Here is a 15,342-nt window from a genome sequence, read left to right as displayed (position 1 = left end):
GGTCTTTATAAATTTTCACAGGGCAAAATTATCTTCTCATGAAAAACTTTAGGCAATTACTGTTTCAGCAGAGCTTAGATATTTATTCAGATAATAGTTGAAATACATTACAGTTATTTTTATTTGCTAAGTGACCCGGATTTTTCTTTTCTAAATTTACTGCCTTTTGTTTCTACTTTTGAGGCAAGTAAAAGTTACTTTTGCCTTTTAAAATGAAAGTCGCTTGACCTTTCAGTGCCATGCTTTAATTATTTAAGTAGAGACAATATAGTTTACTTCTGAAAAGGGCTGAATGACTTGGGGTACTGTTCATGGAGTTTTGTATTATTTAGTATTTTAGAAAGTTTTATTTTTATTGATTATATGATGTCTGCTTTTATAATTTATCTTTCATAATTTTGCCCTTTGGTTTCTTAATGTACAAAGAGTAGGCATAGTTAATTAATGAAGAGAACAGTAATAGTCCTTTTAGTAATGTGTAAACTTTCAGTACTGAGAAAGTGCTACCTATTCTTTTCAATGTTTCATAACAGACAGAAAACCATAATGTCCTTGACCCTAGTTGCAGGGATTGGATTACGGAGCATTACAGAAGTCATGTGCAAGTATACCTGCTTCTGCTTTGCTGGCTCATCTGATGTAGTGCAGGCTGAGTGTAGTCCTTGGAAATAGAAATCATTCTTCAGGTTTGACAGGATAGTTTTACTGCCTCTTCATAATGCAGGATTATCAGTTTTCCCCCTAATGATTAGTTTTATCTACTGTTAAAGACATTTTCCTTTATCCAGGATCACCATAATCCATTCTGCAAGCCTTATTCTGTTACTTTTCTCTTGTAAGATATACAGCACTTTTTGGAACAGATTTTGTATGTGGTATAAGGAATAAATCAATTACCACACCCTTACCCCTCTTAAAGATTATCTGATTGACTTAGCACCAATACCCCCCTTACCACCAATCCCCACCCCACCCTGTTGCCCACTGCCACCTCTTTTGGGCTCCCTTTGTAGCAATATGTATCCTATATATGTCCTTAGTAAGAATTAAATGTTAGTCACTGTTCACTGAGATTTCTTTAAACAATTTAAGAAGCATAAGAAATTTATAACTGACATACATTACCAAACTAATAAAATTTGTGATAAAAGTTCGAAAATTATCATTTGTTAAAAATCTTTGCCCATCACTTCAAATAACAGGGCCCCTGAAAGACTCTACCCAGCCAGGGTATAAAAGCAGATGCTGAGACTCAGCCAAATTTTGAGCAGAGTGCAGGGAATCTTATGAAAGAAGGAGGAGATGAAAGGACAGGAGCTCCACAAGAAAAGCAACAGAGCCAAAAAAAAATCTGGGTCCAGGAGTCTTTTCTGAGACTGATACTCTAACTAAGGACCATCCATGGAGGTAAATTAGAATCCTGCATAGATGTAGCCCATGACAGCTCAGTGTCCAAGTGGGTACCCTAGTAAGGGTACATAACACTGAACTTAGTGGCTGGCTCTGTGATCACCTCCCGCTGAGGGGGAACAGCCTTACCAGGTGACAGAGGAAAACAATGCAGCCAGTCATGATGAGACCTGATAGGCTAGGATCAAATGGAAGGAGAGGAGGACCTCCCCTATCAGTGGACTGGGCAAGGGGCATGGGAGGAGATGAGGGAGGGAAGGTGGGATTGGGAGGGGAGGAGGGAGGGGTCTACAGCTGGGATACAAAGTGAATAAATTGTAAGTAATAAAAATTTATTGTAATAGTCTACAGGTTTATTTTTTTATAGTTTTGCTTATCCGTGATCAAACATAACTAAGAAATATTTTCTGAAAAAAACAAATGAATAATTCTAATTTTTAAATTGTTGTGTTTTGCACAGTATCTTTAAATGATATTATTCTGATGGTGCTTGTCTTTTAAGTATCCTTTATTTTACTTCAGAATAACCAAAGATGCTGTCAGTCTTCTATTCCAAATAGAAACTGTGAAGTGCCTCCATTTTATAATGAAAAGATTAAAATATGATGAAGTGTCCTGAAAAATGGCATGCTAATGGAGGAAAAAAAAAAGAGAAAAGACATTTCAGTAACTTTATATGTTGTTCTCTTTATTAGTTATTGTTGTTAATCTCTTACTATATGTAAGTTACAAAATAAAATTTATCATAGATATGTACAGGGAAAACATAGTATATACAGGGTTCTGTACTGGCTGCTTTCAGACAGCAGTTGGTTCACTGGGACTTTGAACTGCATCTCTCAGATGTGAGGAAATGATCAGGTCTCACTCTTGAAGACACTTCATGCCAACAATTATTCTATAATAATAACCTATTGAATGGGATTTAAAACATACCCACACACATTCATTGTTCTTGTTCACTTATGCAAATAATCATTCAGTATGCTTCTGAAACCATAGCAGAAAAATATTTTTTTGTTCTTATAGAAACAATGATCCGTTTGGGATAAAATATGCTGTTTTATCTTTGTACCTGTGCAAATATCTAGATACATTTTATGAACTAAAGTATTTGATTCTAATACTGAATAAAAGTTGGTGATTTTACTTAAAATCTTTAACAAAACCAACTCCCTTTTCAGAGAATTTAGAAGCTTAATTTCATTTCAAAAATTGCCTTTTTGAATATTGGACAAAATTAAAGCTTGTACGCCAGTTTCTGATACAGAGGAAGCTTTTCTTTGTGTGGGTGTTTTATTTTGTTCTCTGAGCTTCCAGAGCAGGTTCACACCTAGAGAGGACGTGTACAGACTCCAGGTAAGCTAATTTACATACTTGTCTTTCCTGATTTTTCAGTTTTCTTTCTACAAAGCAGTTTCCAGGATAGGGCTTGGTAATCCCATAACATCATTTCTATTTCATTTTTACATTCCTCCTACTTTCAAATCTCATTCTACACTACTGTCTTCATTAATTAAAAGCATTAATCAGTCAGAAGGTACTTAGACAAGTTCATTATTTTGTTTTCTCTTTTTCTCTTTACAAAATAGATACCTGTGGAAGGACAGGAGCAGCAGACGGATTCCACCAAAGGGCGATGCCTGAGAAGAACTGTCAGTGTCCCTTCAGAGGGTCAGTTTCCGGAGTACCCACCAGAGGGCACCACTAAACTAGGTAAGCTAAAGAAAGGCACGAAATCTTTACATTTTATTGGATGACTTAGAGATTTGTCACTGTGAGAATAAAACAAAGCATTGTATGTTTCTTGTTAAACCATTTTGTTCAAATCAATAACCTGTTTATACAGATTCAAAGTTGATCAGAGTTATAACCAAGCAACAGCAGTTATTGTATGTTAATAAAATTTATCCTGTGCTATGCAGTAAAATTTCTGTTTGGTATTGGCAAGTTGGATGGTATATTTCTGTCCTATTGCTCAGCTCTGTGTTTGCAGAGCATTGGTAGTATTGTTTTAGTCACTGTGTGAGTGGCTTAGACACTCCCTTTTATAGCTGCTGATGTTATTGTGGAAGTCAGAGTGGGCTAATTTAACTTTGCATATTCTACATAAATTATATTAAGACCTGTGGTTCAAGTCGATGACAGAGGGAGGAATGTGAACCCTTCCATTTCAGGTTGGGGATGGCTCAGTGACAGAATACCTGTTTAGCATTTCCACTGTTCCCAAACCCAAAACACCCCAAACAAAATCACAGTTCAGTTGTTATATTTCAAAAGAATTCTTCAGTGTGAAAGTAGCTAGTCCATCCCTCATTTTATATACTGTATCTCATTTGGTGTTTTGTTATTGTTTTGCAATATTTAATTAATTAACCTGGCATGATTATTTAAAGGCATACACAATTTAAAATAATAAAGAATTTGAAAAATAGGACCTGCTCTGGCATTTTTCAAATTAATCTATTTATTTATTTATTTATTTATTTATTTATTTATTTATTTATACTGTGTGAGTACTCTATCTGGATAGTATACCTGCACACCAGAAAAGGGCTTTAGATCACATTATAGATGCCTGTGAGCCACCATGTGGTTGCTGCGAGTTGAACTAAGAACCTCTGGAAGAGCAGGCGGTGCACTTAACCGCTGGGCCATCTCTCCAGCCCCCTGCTCTGGCATTTTTATATTACATTATTATGTTTTTAATGAACCGTAAACATCTTACTTATGGATACATGGTAGGTAAATAAAATCAGTTGTTTCTGTGGTGGTGGTCAGTATATAATTCTGTGGTATGAGTTGTGTTTTCTAAAATAAGGTTTGTGTTTTGTTGTCTAAATGTAGGTCAGAATATAGATCTTTTTTACAACCATTTCTCTTGCTGTCTTATAAAATTCCTGCCTTTTAAAAATATTAGGCTAGAAAATAATTCTCTCTAAAGTTTACTTGGAGAATCATATTCTAGTCATCATGTTTAGTTTGAGCCACTTTAGCATGTGTTGAAGCCAGTTCAGGCCCACATACTATTGAAAACTTATTGGACTGTAAATATTTTATAGCCCATTTTATTTCACATTCACTGATACTCCATATATACAAACTAGCCAAGAGCTACCATCTTTCATCCCCCCCCTTTTAATTGTTTCTGCCATATTGAAAAGCATTTAGGTTTTAAGGAAGTATAATTACAGCCTGAAGAATTATTACAGACTTCTAGAAGAGATACCTAATGACTTTATAATAAACTGTTAAATATTGTGTTCCATGATTGTTCCTAATGACAAAGTAAGATGACAGGTAGCACAGGTGCCTGCTGTTGAGCCATTTTCTGGCTTTTATTCTGGACAGGTCTGGCAGTTGTTCTGACTGATAAGACTTAGTGCTAATTTTCAAAGTGGTTTTCCTAAAATTAGCACTGAAATTTCCCTTATTAAAATGAGAAGATGAAGCTTATATCTGGATATATTCATCTCTTTCATGTCAGTTGAATCTTAGATCGTTAACCTGTGTTATTCTTATTTCCTGGTGAGTTTTTTTTAGACAAGGTTACGTTTTGTTGAATGTTGCGTTGAATACTTATGTTTGTAACATTCAGTGCTAGTCTGAAGAATAAAAAAGAATGTAGTTGCACTTTAGTGTTTTGTTTTTTTTTTAACTTAACAAGATAGAGCAAATACATGCAGAAACAAAAAAATATATATATTTAAAAAATAATTATTTTTACTGGTATTTCTACATTCCAGCAAGTAGGAATTGAAAAAAATTAATATACTTAGTAGAACATCACAAGACAGTAACTGTCTAGGAAAAAGAAATTTAATATGGTGTGTACCAGGCCAGAGGGGGGTATTGTATATTAGAAAGTAATATTATTTCATTTCTCAGGATCAGAATTACAAAGTGATATGCCTGTATGCTTTTTCTAAGTTATCATATAGATTCTTAATTTCACCTAGAAATGACATAGGCCAAGAATAGCCAGGATATCAGGGAGTGGTGGCACATACTTTTAATCTCAGCACTCTGGAGGCAGAGGCAGATGAATCTCTTAAGTTTAAGGTCAGCCTGGTCTACATAGCAAGTTCCAGGGTAGAAGAAAACAAAACAAGAATACTTAGCCTCTTGATATCAACATTTGTTTAAATAGCTCCAACTGAATAGAATTCAGAATTCTGAAATCATTGTACTTTAATGTCCTAACAAAACATTGAGGGAGTCAGTCTTCAGCCATTGATGTTGGGTCAGTCAGCTAATATTTGTGAAGAGCAAGGGTGTGGGTCTTTACGTCTTCCCTAAATCATACACAAAACCATTTCCAAATGTGTTGTAGGCTTAAAAGAGAGAAATAACACTGTAGGCTTGCAGAATGGTATTGTGCTAATGATCTTGGACAAAGGACAATGTCTTCAACAGAAGATAAATAATACTTATTAGGGAAATAACTGGTTGATTCAATTGATAAAAAATAGAAACTATCAAAATAGCATTAAGAAAGTGAAAAGGCAAATTGTGGAGCAGGACAGTGTATTCTTAAAACCTATGACGGGAAAGGGTTGACCTGATACATGAACAGGTTTCCTAGCAGAAAACGAGCTAGAGGCTTAGCACAGTATTTATTGAAGAATACGCCCACGGGTGCTTGTTTTCTCATCCATTTAGATGAAGCTCCAAGTAGCAAAAACATGTGCTTAGTTTTAGGGAAGAGACAGGAAGCTTCTGGAGTGTTTTCAGTGTCTTTTTTTTGTTGACTTAGGCAATGGCCACACAGCTCATGTCCACTCTGGAATGATTCATTAAGCTGGACATTATTCATTTGAGCTCTCTTCTGCATGAGTGTTAACAAATAAGGGAAAAAGGGGGAACCAAAGATCATATTGTCAAATAAATGGACTAAATAATTGGTCAGAGAGTATGGTTAAGAAGTACTATCAATTTTGTTATGTGCTACTGAGGGGAAGCTAAGATAAGGACTAAAAACAAGATCATCATGGAATTTAGTGACATTAGGGTTCTTAAGTGAATTTAGTCTAAAAAAGCAATTTTAGTAGTAGCATAAGCCATCCTGAAATGGTTTGAGAAGATAGTATGTTCAGAGAGGAAGTTGAACAGCAAGGAGGGACAACTCACTTTAGATATTACCTGCCAAAGGGATAGCAGGTTGATAGAAAGATAATCCATAAATATTGAGTGACTGAATGAGAGGGGGAAATTAATGAGGAACAAAGATGAGGAAAGATAAAGGACAGTGTATGCTTGTTAATCAATCATGGTGACAGCATTAGTGTAGTGGTATTAATGATAATGCCATTTTGTCTTTCTTAAAACTTTAAGCAGTTCATGGACTGGTCCCCTGAACTGATGGTTCTCAATTTGATGAGCCACCATGAAGTGCTCTTATTAAGATTTGTAATAGGAACAGGGACTGTCTCTGACATGAACTCAGTGGCCAGCTCTTTGATCACCTCCTTCTGAGTGGGGAGCAGCCTTGCCAGGCCACAGAGGAAGACAATGAAGCCACTCCTGATGAGACCTGATAGTCTAGGGTCAGATGGAAGGTGGAGGAGGTCCTCCCCTATCATTGGACTGGGGAAGGGGCATAGAGAAGAAGAGGGAGGGAGGTAGGATTAGGAGGGGATGAGGAAGGGGATGGGTATAGCTGGGATACAAAGTAAGTAAACTGTAATTAATAAAAATAAAATTGAAATTAAAAAAGGAAGAAAAGATTTGCATTATTTTTGAAAAGATGCTATTTCAAGTTGTTTCCTTTGTGTGTTTTGTTACAATTTAGTAGTAACCAAAATTCCATTAATCTCCAGGGTTAGAAGAGAAGGTCTATTGGATGAAAGTTTCAAAAATCTATTTTCCCCAGTATTCCTGAAAGGTAAATTTCCGCTCTGTTTGTTCAATGAGGCCATTCTACTGAGAGTCCCCCGAAGGTAATTAACAGCAGAAATAAAGTGGAAGAGGAAAAGTTTGTACTTAAAAATTCTGTTGCCTGTTTGGAATACTATTTTTTAGGTTGTTTGTTTGTTTTTAGATGATGATTTCAGTAACTACTAGATAAGTATTAGAAGCCATTGTAGTCGCTAGGCGTTAGCATTGAAAAAAATACATAAAAACTCTCATTTTGTGAACTTGCTCTGTACTAAGGAGTCATAGACAATAAACCCAAGTAAAAAGTAGTTTTATATTGCCTGATACTGACAAGAACAAAGCAGAAAATAAAGCTGGGAGCAGGACTAGAGAAGCCAAAGTGTCTGCGGTGACCATTGTAGCATAGCTTACTAAGAAAGGCCTGAGTGGTGTTTGTAATAACCTGACATTAGTATGGATGCCACACTTACAGAAACTTAAGAGTGGGGAAACCCAATTTAGAGAGCAGCTTAGTGAATAGCAAATGAGCCCATGAGACTAGACGGGAATAAATAAGGAGGGGGAGTAGGGATGATACCATGCTCTCGGGCAGCCAGCCAGATGAGAGGTTTGTAAGCCCTCGTGGAGGCTTTGATTCTTACTCTTTATAATGTTTTAAGAGCAAAGGTAAAGGAATGGGAATTCAGAGACAAGTTAGGATACTATTACAGTCAATTAGGAAAGAAATGATAGCCACTTAAGTATTTACTTTTCCTTGGCATCATTCTCATATGCTTACATTCAGCAGATTCCAACAATGATTTTGTTTCATCAAATAAATTTTTTGTGAAAATGTGTTTTCTGAAGCACTCATTGCAAAATTTTGAAAATCTAGAGAAACTACTCTCTGCCAATTTCCAGGTTTTAGTGTATTAATCAAAAGATTATCTATATTTTTTTACTAGAAAGATGGCTCAGTAGTTAAGAGCACTGGCTGCTCTTCCAATAGGATCCAGGTTTGTTTCCCAGCACCCATAAGTCAGAGCACAACTCCAGTTTACAGGGGTTTTGACGTCCTCTTCTGGCCTCCATGTGCACCAGGCCTTTACATGATATACAGACATACATGCAGGCAAAACATACATACACTTCAATTTGTTTTAATTGAAAAGATTATACTCAAACTGTTCAGAGTTTTCAGAAAGCAAATGGCTTCTTCAGGTAACACTGTTCCTTGTCTACAAATAGTAATGAACAGTAAATGTTCATTTTTAATGTAACTGTAACTTCTAAAATCAACCTTTTAAAGGAAATATCACAATCTTGCAAGAACTCTGGAAATAAAGAGAGGTAGAGGCTTAGCAAAGGGTATTTTTATAAGCTGTGCATTTCTTGCTATTGCCATATAGTAGTACTTTGTGGTGTTTATCATATATAGATCAAGTTATTCACAAGCAACATGACATATGCACTTACTCCCAAAAGCTTGTCAGTTGTGATGGAACACTGACTTCCTCTGAGCCAGCATCATAGCATCGCTACTTTTACCAGCTGTCCTTCCAGGTGTGCCACTTGACAAGAAGAGGCCTTTCTAATTTGCTCTCTTATTCTCTCCATCCTGGCACCGTAGATTGTTCGTTTCTGTGAAGTTTGTAGTTATTTCATAGTTTTCCAGCAGATGGCAGTAAAATGTCTCAAAGAACTATTTCATTCAAGTCCTTTGTGTAGATGGACTGTCATAAGGTTATTGTTCCCAGTTTGCACATTCAAAATACAGTGACCGGTGCCTAAGACCAAGGTACTAGAGCCCTCTAAAATGTGACCCCCGGCTAGAGCTTCTCTTAATCAGCCCTAAAGCACTGTTAATATATTATAATTTTTGTGTATGCTAATTGGTAATATTAGTACACATTAGCATGTTAATATTAAAGAAACACTTGTGTTTGGAGGGTCAGATAGGAAGGGAGAACAGTGGATAAACAATCAGAAATAGGTTTTAGATTCATCCTGGATTTCTAGAGATAGAAATAGCACACTGAACTTAAGCTTCTATTGTACTCCTTCCACAAACCAAATAAACCTCTAGTAAAGGATTTTTCTTTAAAGACCTATCCTTCTAGCATATGGAAAACAAGAAAGGCAGACACATGCACACATGCCACCCCGCCCCACACACCAAAAGCTAATAGTTGTTAGGTTGTAGTAAAACTAAAGAGCACTTGAAAGAGTCAGATCTTGATGTGCCAACAAAGAAACCACTCACCAATCTTATTTTTTTCTGCTGAATCTTACAATTTGGAAGCAAATAGATGGTATCGTCTGATGGTTAATTCCTGGGTCAAGTTCTCTTCCTACATCTACTTGTATTTTCAGGGAGGAAAAACAAATCCAAAATCCCCAAAGTACCTGGATTTTTGAGATACCCAAAAAATTAAAAGCAAGGTACTTTACCAAATACAGGATAAATAAACAAATGTTGGAGAATGGCTTTTTCTTCCAACTCTCCCCACTGTTGTTAACCCTCAAACCAATGTTTGAAAATAGTCTTCTGGTATTTTAATAACAAAAAAGGAAACACTTAATGCTACTAACTTCACCTAGGCAAAAGACACAGACTAAAACAAGCAAACAGAAAAACAAAAGTCAAAACAAAACAAAAAGTAGAAAGTCAACTGGAAATTTAAAAATATTTTTTTCTGTTCTCAGAAAGATAACCTATTATATGTGTAAAACAGGAACTGAATGCCGCACAAAACACTTGAGTTTTTTGTGTATGTTTAACTGGTGCACAAAATGTAAACACAACATATTAATAGGGATTGGCTTTCATACGTATATTTATTACATAGTATTTAAAAGCAGGCTAAACATATTTGTGTCTTCAAACACTTAATGTTTTTTAATGATGTAAACTTTTAAAAACCCTTTTGTCTAGCTTTTTGAAGTCGAGAGTGAACTGTTGTTCTCTGCAGTCACCACACTGTGTACAAGCACAAACATCTTGCTCATCTCTGACAGTGACTTAGGACCTGTTAGCCACCTATTCCCTTACTTACCCCTTCTCATCTCTAGCCTATGTAAACACAGATTTACTCTGAACTTCATTGAGATCAGCTCTTTTAGGTTCGATATGTGAGATTAAGTATATTAGAGAATTAGATAAAAATAAACCTGAATAGTGTTCAGCCATAAAAAGATAAATTGTGTCAACAAATCAACATGAATATCTCTATTTGGCATTAGGTAAATACTTCAAATACAGAAAGATTAACAACCCCTGCACAGTTTCACCCAGAATTAGAATCTTAAAAAGCTAATTGCATAAAAAGTTATGAGTAGAGTAATGGTTAGCTTAGAGTAGGGGTGGAGTTGAAGGTTGGAAGAGATGTGAGGACAGTTTATTAGAGGGAAGAATAAGCTACTAGATTAACACAGTAGGGTAAACAGAGTTAAATTGTTTATCTCTAAATAGTCAAAAGACAATTTTGAATATTTTCACCATAAAGAAATGATAAAACATTAGGTTGATAGGTATTGATTATCCTGAAGTGATCACTATTTGGTGATATGTGCACTAAACATAACTGTGTACCTCATAAATATATACAAATGTGGCAACCAAACGTAAACTAAACTGGGGGTTGGAGCTCAGTTGGTAGAATGCTTACCTACCGTGCACAAAGCTGTGAGTTCAGTCCCTAGCACCCCATAAACTGGGTCCAGAACACATGACTGTCATCCCAGCACTCAAGAGGTAGGAGAAGGAGGATCAACAGTTCAAGGTCATCCTTGGCTATATGACTTCTAAGACAGCCTCGACTACATAACTTTATATATTAAAAAAAAAAAAAGAAATAAAAAATAGTAAAGATTTTGCTATGCATGCTGTTAATTCTTGTAGTTCTAGCACTGAAGAAGCGGAGATAGAACTGTTCATGGCCATCCTAGGCTAACATCAGTATCTCATTATTTTTTCATTAATTTTTAAAAACTTTTTTTATTAATTCTTTGTGTGTTTCACATCATGCACCTCAATTCAATTCATCTCCTTGTCCCTCCATACCCACCATCTGCCCTTGTAACCTCCCCCTCCCAAAAGAAAACAAGCAAATATTTTGAAAGGATTATCTCGCCATGGAAGCTGCAGCGTGTCACACAGTACACCCTTCTGTCCAAACAGCTCTACCTGCAAGTGTTCATTACAATGAGCCTTTGGTCTGGTTCAAGGCCTCTGGCTTCTGCCACACTTATCAGTGCTGTCTCCTCACTGGGATCCCCGCGGATATCGTTGTTGCCCTGTGTCCTGGAGACCCTACAGCTTTGGTTCTGTAGCCCTGGCCCCTTCACATGCTCCTGCAGTTCATAGACGGGGATGGGGTAGATGTTGAGCTGGGCCAGCTCAGAGCCCTGGATCTAAGCCTGGGAGGTAGCTGATTTGGAAGGCCTGCCTGCTCTCCTGCACCCATGCCACCAGAGCCAGCTCTCCTGCTTTGCTCAGGCGAGTTGTAGGGCCAGCTCTCCTGAGTTTCGCTGAGTGCCACAGCCAGCAAGGGGCTGGGCCAGCACTGTGCAGACCTCTGATATCTACATGGTCCCTAGCCTCAGTCCAAGCCAGGGATATCTGCATGGCTTTTGGTATAACATGGACCAGAGACATCGATGCAGACTCCTGCTGCTGCAGGGCCACAGATCAACGCATGGCCTTCAGTGGCAGCACAGCCTGGGATGTCACCATGGTCTCAGGAGGGAGCACAGGCTACTCACATCAGGCTGTTCCTCACCTCCCTCGTATCTCCAATTCCACCTCTTCACGGTGCCCAAAGCAGTGGCACCTGGCTGCCTGCGCTGCCACTTAGTAGTGAGCAGATCGCTGTCATCTTTTTTTTAAAGTAGAAGTGGCATAGATAGGTTGTGAATCCAGGAGCTTTACCTTTGGGGTTTATTCTCTTAACCACTTAGTTACGTTGTACATAGGACTTAATATGTGGCTAAAGTCTCAGAAATACATATAGTTGTAGTATTGTTTGTTCTTGCCATATTTACTATGTAACCATAGAACAAGGTGAATGAGGTGTGAGTGTAGTAAGTGAAATGGTACGGGAGAAGCAGAAAGTGGAATTTTTTTCATAGAAGGTTTAAAATGTCAAAAAGGGAAAATTTAAAATATTGGTATAGCCATATATTTATTATATGAGGCTAACTATCAAAACATAGCTAAAAGGGAAACAAGTAGTTTATTTTTTAATTAAATTTTTATTTTTTATATTAATTACAGTTTATTTACTTTGTATCCCAGCTGTAGTTCCCTCCCACAATCCCTCCCTCCCTCATCTCCTCCCTGCCCCTCTCTAAGTCCACTGATAGGAGACTTAGGATAGTCCTCCTCCCCTTCCATCTGACCCTAGCTTATCATGTCTCATCAGGACTGGCTGCAGTGTCCTCCTCTATGGCCTAGCAAGGCAGCTTCTCCCTCGGGGATGGAAGGAAGTCATAGAGCCAGCCCCTGAGTTCATGTCAGAGACAGTTCCTGTTCTCCTTATTAGGGAACCCACTTGGATACTGAGCTGCCATGGGCAACGTCTGAGCAGGAGTTCTAGGTTATATCCATGAATGGTCCTTGGTTGGAGCATCAGTCTCAGAAAAGACCCCTGTTCCCAGGTATATTTGGTTCTTGTGGAGCTCCTGTCCTCTCCATGTTATACTAACTCCCCCTTCTTTCATATGATTCCTTACACTCTGTCCAAGGTTTGGTTATGAGTCTCAGCATCTGTTTTGATACACTGTTAGGTAGAGTCTTTCAGAGGCCCTCTATGGTAGGCCCCTGTCCTGTTTCTAGTTTTCTTGTACTTCCAATGTCCATTCCATTTGTCTTTCTAAGTGAGGATTGATCATCTTACCCTGGGTCCTCCTCCTTGTTTAGCTTCTTTAGATGTACAGATTTAAATATGTTTATTCTATCTTATGGATCTAGTATCCACTTCTAAGTGAATATATACCATGTGTGTCTTTCTGCTTCTGGGATACCTCACTCATAATGATCTTTTCTAGTTCCCACCATTTGCCTGCAAATTTCATGATTTCCTTATTTTTAATTGCTGAGTAGCATTCCATTGTGTAAATGTACCACAATTTCTGTATCCATTCCTCCATTGAGGGACATCTGGGTTGTTTTCCATTTGTTCAACCATATTCATAGCAGCTTTATTCGTAATAGCCAGAACAAGTAGTTTCTTCAAGGAAGAAAATTTCGTTAGAGAGCTGGTGAAATTGCTCATCTAATGCCTGCTAACAAGCCTGACTAAGTTGATTCCTGGGACCCAATGGGAAAAGGAAAGAACTGATTCCCACAATTTGTCCTCTGAACACACACATGCATTCACAAACTAAAATACAGTTCAAAGCCATTTTTAAGTTGTTTAAACATAGGGCTGTAGATTGTTGTTTTAGCAAGCTGTGTAGTTAGCAATCTCTAAACTACATGCATATATTAACAAATTTCACGTAAGTTTACTAAGTTTATATACTGCTCATAGAAAAGAATAAATTCTACTTAGTCCATATACACAAATAAAAGCAATTTAGAACAATAGTGAGCTACTAATTTTTACATAAGAGATTATCGAACATAAGATATATTTGCTAGGAGGAAAGGAGGAGACAAACATGAAAGCCCATTAATGCCCATTAATGGTAAATCATTTCAGAAGATAGGCAAGCAGTGTACATGCAAGCTCATCCATGTACTCATAAAAGTAATAAATCTTTAAAGTGGAAATTTAAATTCAAAACAGTTGTTTTGGTAGTCTAATATTACTCCTGGCTCATGGCTATTAATACTTGGAAAACTGATAAAATGATAAAAGCTATTTTTTCTAACATTTTTCTCAATTTTGATTACCCTGCACTACAAGAAACATAATAAAATTATTCCACCCTACACTACAACAAACATAATAAAACGATTCCTCACCAATAATTCCTCACATGCACTATTTTTAAAGAGGCTGGTTTACAGTTTAGCCTGGTGGCTCACACCTTTAATCCCAGCACTCAGGGCGGCAGAGGCAGGAGGATTTCTGTAAATTCCAGGCCAGCCTACAAAGTAAATTCAGGACAGCCAAGGCTACACAGAGAAACCTTATCTTGGGGGATGGGAGGAAGAGGCTGGTTTGTGGTTTCCATAATAGGAATGAAGAACCATAGCTCAGATAAAGACATGTTGTGTCAATTCCTATCAGAGAATGAGAAAGGTGTTCTCAGGTCTCCTCGTGACAAAAGCTTGCTGTGAGTTCGTAGACCACCTGTAGCTTTTGATGTTTGAATTCATTGTAAGAAATGTGAACAATCGAATGATTGGTTAAGTCACAGCACAGCATTTATGATTCACAGAAGACTTGCCCTGCAGCATTAGTGCAGCTAAGTTTTATTTAACAAAGGGGCAAAGAGAAGAAAATATCCTTTACAGCATTCCTGAAGCGTGAACAAAGTATTTTTCCCAATCTATTAAATTATAATAATCCAAACATGTCAAGAAGTTTTTAGCCTTATTGAGGAAGATATAGTTTCTTTTCTTACTGTAAATAAAACTGTATAAATGAATGTCTGGAGAAGAGAAACAGCTAGTTTTTAAAACTATTTTCGTAGTGTGAACCCTACTGACTATTATAAAAAAGCCTGTCAGGATAATTTCCTGAGTTTTTTAGCTCCTCTGTCTCAAAACAATTATCTCTGTGTGGGTAGCTTTTTAGTCTCTATTTCTGGCTTCTGCTTTTCCTCTTAATTCAGACCTGTGATCACAGTTGGTCACTTGAACATTTCTACCAGCATAGTAAAAAAAAAAATCCATTATCTCTGTGTAGCTTCCCTCCTCTTTCCTTCCCGTCTCGGTAACCAGTTCTCATGTGATAACTGTTTCTGTTAACATGGCCACTGTGTGTGTTTCTACCTTAATTTCTTCTACTTTTAAAATTTTCAAAGTTTTTCATTTCCGTGGAGGACCAATTGAATCCTACTAGTTTCTTTGTTTAAGCACCTTTATTAATATCTCCATTTTCTGTACAATAAGGTTAAGATTTT

At 37.1% G+C, this 15,342-nt stretch overlaps 1 protein-coding gene across 3 annotated transcripts in view; it reads left to right on the top strand.

Annotated features, from left to right (window-relative positions):
• The window catches only part of Rasal2 (RAS protein activator like 2), a 263,457-nt gene that overhangs the window by 127,806 nt on the left and 120,309 nt on the right, over positions 1–15,342 (top strand). For all 3 annotated transcript variants that reach the window (XM_060364514.1, XM_021642625.2, XM_021642626.2), the window contains exon 3: positions 3,003–3,126. In XM_060364514.1, coding sequence (XP_060220497.1) covers positions 3,003–3,126 — 124 coding nt within the window. The remainder of the gene's footprint in view (positions 1–3,002; positions 3,127–15,342) is intronic.

Source organism: Meriones unguiculatus, chromosome 11 (genome assembly GCF_030254825.1).
Source record: "Meriones unguiculatus strain TT.TT164.6M chromosome 11, Bangor_MerUng_6.1, whole genome shotgun sequence".
Classification (NCBI taxonomy): domain Eukaryota; kingdom Metazoa; phylum Chordata; class Mammalia; order Rodentia; family Muridae; genus Meriones; species Meriones unguiculatus.
Note: the sequence above shows the minus strand (reverse complement) of the source record. Positions and strands in the feature narration are given on the sequence as shown.